The sequence below is a fragment of the Lathyrus oleraceus genome, chromosome 2, assembly GCF_024323335.1.
Source record: "Lathyrus oleraceus cultivar Zhongwan6 chromosome 2, CAAS_Psat_ZW6_1.0, whole genome shotgun sequence".
NCBI lineage: Eukaryota > Viridiplantae > Streptophyta > Magnoliopsida > Fabales > Fabaceae > Lathyrus > Lathyrus oleraceus.
In genome coordinates this window covers 340707506-340713160 of record NC_066580.1, presented here as the reverse complement: position 1 = coordinate 340713160, position 5655 = coordinate 340707506, and the positions used below count along the sequence as shown (strand labels likewise).

Below are 5655 nucleotides of genomic sequence, written 5' to 3'. Positions count from 1 at the left end.
GTGGCATTACTAGACAAATGGGTCATCTCTTCCACCCCCAGTCGGGCTTCTGTTGAACATTTCTACCATCAGACAAAAATCAAGCATCCCCGGCTAAGAAAGGGTCATCGATACCAGTATCTCCCAACCAGAAGATTGAGATTTGTTTTCCCCAGTAGAGTCCTCTGGAAGAACTTTTCAGATGCATAATTCATTCATTACATCATTTCACAGCATACGCATGCATACATCGTTCGCAGTTATTTTCGAAAGCATAAAACATCTCATGCATCATGACATGGCATGAAGCTAACTTTATTTTTCAGGTTAATTATCTTCCTGATACAGTCAAAATAGAGAGCCATTCAGATGGACATCTTCATCGATTACGTTCAGATTCAAATACATCTTTCAGATACACTCCGTGTCAACATTCATTCCGACATCCTCCTAACGATGGCATCTATAAGCTCATCCCAAACATTTATTGCAAATACAACATATACAAATACTATCAGATATAGCCTAGCGTACGGTTCATTCTGATTCAGCTCAACATATGACTCTTTCAACTCAGATGCGATCTAACGTACGATCCATTCTGACCTTCAACAACTCCAATACGGTCTAGCATACGACCCATTTGGACCTTCAAGGCCTCAAATGCTACCTAGCGTACGGTACATTTCTGAAGTGTAGTCTAGCATACGACTACCCCTTTCATCATCAGATTCAGCCTAACGGACGGTTCTTTCTGCTACTCAGATGTGATCTAGCGTACGATCCATTCTGACCTCTCATCCTCAAGTACAGCCTAACGGACGGCTTATTCTGCAACTCAGATACGATCTAGCGTACGATCCATTCTGATCCTTTATCCCCAGCATATTACTCCTCCAACAATACGGTATAGCGTACGACCCATTCGGATCTTCATTCCTCAGATACTACCTAGCGTACGGTACATCCCGAGGTGTAGTCTAGCGTACGACTATTTTTCGTCAGATACAGCCTAACAGACGGCCCATTCTGCAACTCAGATACGATCTAGCGTATGATCCATTCTGATCTGTTATCCCCAGCGGCGTATGACCCATTCTAACTCCCCAGTGAAGTCGACGGCCTAATGAATGACTCACTATACGGTCTAGCGTATGACCCAGTGACACCCATGACTTCAGATATCTTCTAACGTACGACGTACTCTGAAGCTCTCATCATCAAACTTCCTAGATGGCATCTTTAAGCCCATCTCCTTGACAAGTGCAATTTTTTGGGCATTCTAAGTGTTCAATAATCTTCCACCTCCAGACCACGAATGGTGTACATACCATTCTGACTCTCTCGGTTCAAGAATATCGAACAGGGGCAGCTGTCATACCCCAAAATTTGCCCATTAATATTTTAAGACATTTTTCAGGGTATTCCGACTCATTTTTATGACACTGATCTTAAAGGAACAAAGGCCCAGCTCACGAATGGCCCAATCCAGAAAATGGCCCAAACTGGCCTGTTCGCTACACGTTCGCTACACGCTCGCCTAGCGAACGTTCGCTACACGTTCGCTACACGCTCGCCTAGCGAAGCTGACAGACAACAGAAAATTTCGGGCTTCATTCTGAGCCCATTAGGTCATCAAAGGAGTATTATAAATACCCCAACTCCAGAACGAAAAGGGGAGAACGAAAAACCGAGACGGAGACGGCCGGAAACCCTGGCATAGCAACCCCGGGGAGTAGCCCAGAGAAGTCGGAGTGAAGAAACCCTGACGGCCGCTCATCCGCACCGAAGTTACCGCCGCCCAACTCAACCCGATACCAACAGTGACTTGCCAATTCAGCATTACCACTCCATTGCAAACAGGTTTGTGTATCATTATTGTTTTATGCTTCCAATTTGTAAATCTCTAAATACATAATACATCATGATTGAATTTTTGGATAGGTAATTAGACTTTGCATGTGAATTCCAGTACGCTTGAATATCCTGAGTGTTTGACCATATTATTTCTGTAATTGAATGCAATAAGGCATGCAGCATGCTGAGATCATACTGTTCTGAAATTCAAAACCCGCAGCCGCTCGCTAGCACATCGCTAAGCGAGCATGTAGCGAGCATTCACTAGGACCTCGCTAGGCGAGGCAGAGGCGAACGGGACAGCCGTTGATATTTGTTATGTCCTATGCGTAACCTGATCTATTCTATGTTAATTATGCACTGTTTTGCCTGACATTCATGATGCTGTGTTTTCTTTTGCGGTGTAATCCTCGATTGCACCCTGATTGGTATTCTAACCCGTTTGCTGAATGTTGTAAAGGTTCACATATCCCAGGAAAAGAGTGTTGTTTAGGCCTTCCACTTTATTTGTGGGATACCCTTATGAAGATCCACCCTAAATTGCTTAATTAATTTTAATGTATTAAGTTTAATGTATTAATTTTAATGTATTGATTTTAATGTGGAGATTCATCCTAATCACCTAATTGACTTTAAAATATGACCTTTAAACATGTGATTTTGGACCTCTCTTTGCTGCCCTACGGTATTACGGTATAACGGTCATGTCCCGCGAATGTAGGGATACACTTAGCAAAGACCCTTCGGTTAAATCATCATAAAATAAATCATGGTCCCTCGGATGTTGCTTCGAATATATGATTTCGTCCCTCGATGACCCTTCGGTGTAGCCTACGGTTAAATGATGATCGTCCCTTCGAATGCTAAGGTATCCTTACAACTGTTGTCTTCAATGACCTATCGATGACCCTATGATGACCCTTAAACATCCAAAGGACAAGACTACTTACTTCTCAATAGTAAGGACAGTTTTACCCTCATAAGGATAGGAAACGTTCATAACGACCTTAGGAAGGTATAACTCTCAATTGCTGGATCATAACCTAAAATATTTCCCACCCCTCACACTTTGCAAATCCTAGAAGATCACCACTTGGTATACATTCATACTAGAATCATTACCAAGTTACATTTTTTTAAACCGTTTTCAAAATCAAACGAGATAAATACTTTGTATACATTCATACGAGAATCATTACAAAGTTAAACTCTCTTTTCGAAACATTTTTTAAACAATTCACGAACACTTTTCAGACAAAAATATAAGTGATCCAGCAATTAAGAGCCCATGGATAACCATGGATACAAAGGGTGCTAACACCTTCCCTTTGTATAATGTACCTCCCGAACCCAAAATCTATTGAGGTCTTTCCTGTTCTTTTCCACCTTTCCTTATTGGATAAAAGAAAAGTCGGTGGCGACTCTTGCTATCCGTGACATTGCGATAAAAAGCAAAACACCCCAAGTCAGTTCACCGTATGACACACACCAATAACTAACTTTGTAATAAACAATGTTATAAACCTGCCCACATGTTTGGGTGTTTATTAACCAAGTTATAGACAACATTAACCATATTTTTGAATGATATTAAGCAACATTGTTATAAATTCATATTATACATAACATTAACATTTTTTGTGCAATTTGTGTCATAATGGACAGTTCAAGCATTTTTATGGAATGTGGTAGTAGTCAAGGGGAAGATGTAGAAGTTGATCACGGTGATTGTGGTGGTGATGATGATGACTCACTTTGGGTTCCTGCAATTGGGATGTGTTTTTCTTGTCTAGAGGAAGTTAAAATATATTATCAAGAGTATGATTTAAAAAGGGGTTTGGATAGAGGATTAGATCATCAAAAAAAGGAGATGACTTGGAGGTCAACTACCTAATACTTTCATGTTCAAGAGAGGGAACATTTCAAAAATTTCACGCATGTTAAAGACACTACCATCTAGAGCGAAAAATTGTCCTGCTAAGATTTGTATTAAATTGAAACAAGATGGTTTGTGGTATATTACACAATTTGAATCTAACCATTCTCATGAGACTAGCCCTATAAAATCAAGATTGTTCAAGGCTAACAAGAAAATGAACTTATATGTGAGGAGAATAATCCAAATCAATGATGATGCGGGAGTAAGGATCAACAAGACTTTTTCAATCGCTTGTTAAAGATGCAGGAGAATATGAAAATATTCCCTTTTGTGAAAAAGATGTGAGGAATTATATTAACAAATAGTGTCGTGCAATTGGAAAAGAAGGTGACGGTAAGGCTTTGATTAGTTATTTTTGTAAAATGAGGGAACAAAATACAGATTTCTTCTATGACATAGATTTAGATGATGACTTTCATGTAAGGAATGTATTTTGGGCTGATGCAAGAAGTAGAGACGCTTACAAATATTTTGGAGATGTTGTAACTTTTGACACAACATACTTGACTAACAAGTATGACATGCCTTTTGCTGTATTCATGGGTGTGAATCACCATGGTCAATCAACATTACTTGGTTGTGGATTACTATCAGGTAAAGACACAAATTCTTTTGTGTGGCTATTTAAGTCATGGCTTTATTGTATGCTAGAAAAAGCACCTTTGGGTATTGTGACCGATCAATGTAAGGCTATGAAAAATGTTATTGAGTTAGTCTTCCCTACAACTCGTCATAGGTGGTGTTTATGGCATATAATGATTTTTTTCCATAAAAGCTTAATGGATATGTTGAACATAAAAGGATCAAGTATGCAATGAAAGAAGCAGTCTATGATACATTTATAACAACTAGTTTTGAACAAAAATGGTGTTCGTTCATAGAAAAGTTTGATCTCCAAGAAAATGATTGGTTGGGTGGGTCGTATATTGAGCGTCATAGGTGGGCACCAACTTTGTTAAGGATATATTTTTGGGATGGCATGTCAACTATGCAACGTAGTGAGAGCATACATGCTTTCTTTGATGGATATATCAATTCTACAACAATTCTAAATCAGTTCGTGAAACAATATGATAATGCTCTTAGAAGTTGGACAGAAAAAGAATTTGAAGCTGATTTTAATTCAATGGATACAACAATTCCATGTGGGTCAAACTCGTCCATTGAGAAGCAATTCCAAAGTGAGTTTACGAATGCCAAATTCAAGGAAATTCAAGTGGAATTCAGATCTAAAATGAATTGTTCTGCCTCATTAAATAGCATGGAAGGTTGCTTTGCTACATATCATGTGTTGGAGGAGATATTAGTTTGAGACATACGCAAAGAGTGAGTCTTAAAAGTTGTGCTTAATAAGGAAAACCATGATTTCAAATGTGAATGCTCATTATTTGAGTTTAGAGGTATTGTGTGTCTGCATGTGTTATCCGTGTGTAGTCAGGAGAGGATTATAAGTCTTCCAGAGAAGTATGTTTTAACGAGATGGCAGAAAAATATTAAAAGGAAGCATTCATATATCAAAACTAGTTATGGTGTAACATAGTTGAAGCCACAAATGGACAAGTTTGACAAATTATGCAAGCATTTTTATGAGGTTGCTGAAGTAGCTACTGAGTCAGAAGAGACTACCGAAGACCTCCATGAAATATTACATTTATTTAGCTCTAATATGTCCATAAAAGATGGTGCCCTTATTGAAGAAAACCTCAATTATAATTTTAATCCAATCAATAGTAATAGAATTCGCAGTCCAAAATATGTCAAGCGTAAAGGTCGTCCTCCATCTAAAAGAAAAACATCTGTCGCCGAAAACGATTGTCAAGAGGTCAAGGAAGCGGACAAAAAAAGTGATCACACTGAGCTTACTACAGTATGTCTACTTT

At 38.8% G+C, this 5655-nt stretch overlaps 1 protein-coding gene across 1 annotated transcript; it reads left to right on the top strand.

Moving 5' to 3' along the window:
- The first annotated feature begins 3493 nt into the window (after nucleotides 1-3493).
- LOC127123144 (protein FAR1-RELATED SEQUENCE 5) lies at nucleotides 3494-5087 on the top strand. The gene is made up of 4 exons (XM_051053393.1): nucleotides 3494-3614; nucleotides 4157-4369; nucleotides 4427-4484; nucleotides 4577-5087. Exons 1-4 carry the CDS (start codon nucleotides 3494-3496, stop codon nucleotides 5085-5087), a joined length of 903 nt encoding a protein of 300 aa, XP_050909350.1.
- Nucleotides 5088-5655: the final 568 nt, after the last annotated feature.

Coding starts and splice junctions, on each gene's coding strand:
- LOC127123144 (XM_051053393.1), top strand. CDS start 3,494: ATGGACAGTTCAAGCATTTTTATGGAATGTGGTAGTAGTCAAGGGGAA. Junction 3,615..4,156: donor GGTTCCTGCAATTGGGATGT/GTTTTTCTTGTC, acceptor AACAAAATACAG/ATTTCTTCTATGACATAGAT. Junction 4,485..4,576: donor GCTATGAAAAATGTTATTGA/GTTAGTCTTCCC, acceptor TGAACATAAAAG/GATCAAGTATGCAATGAAAG.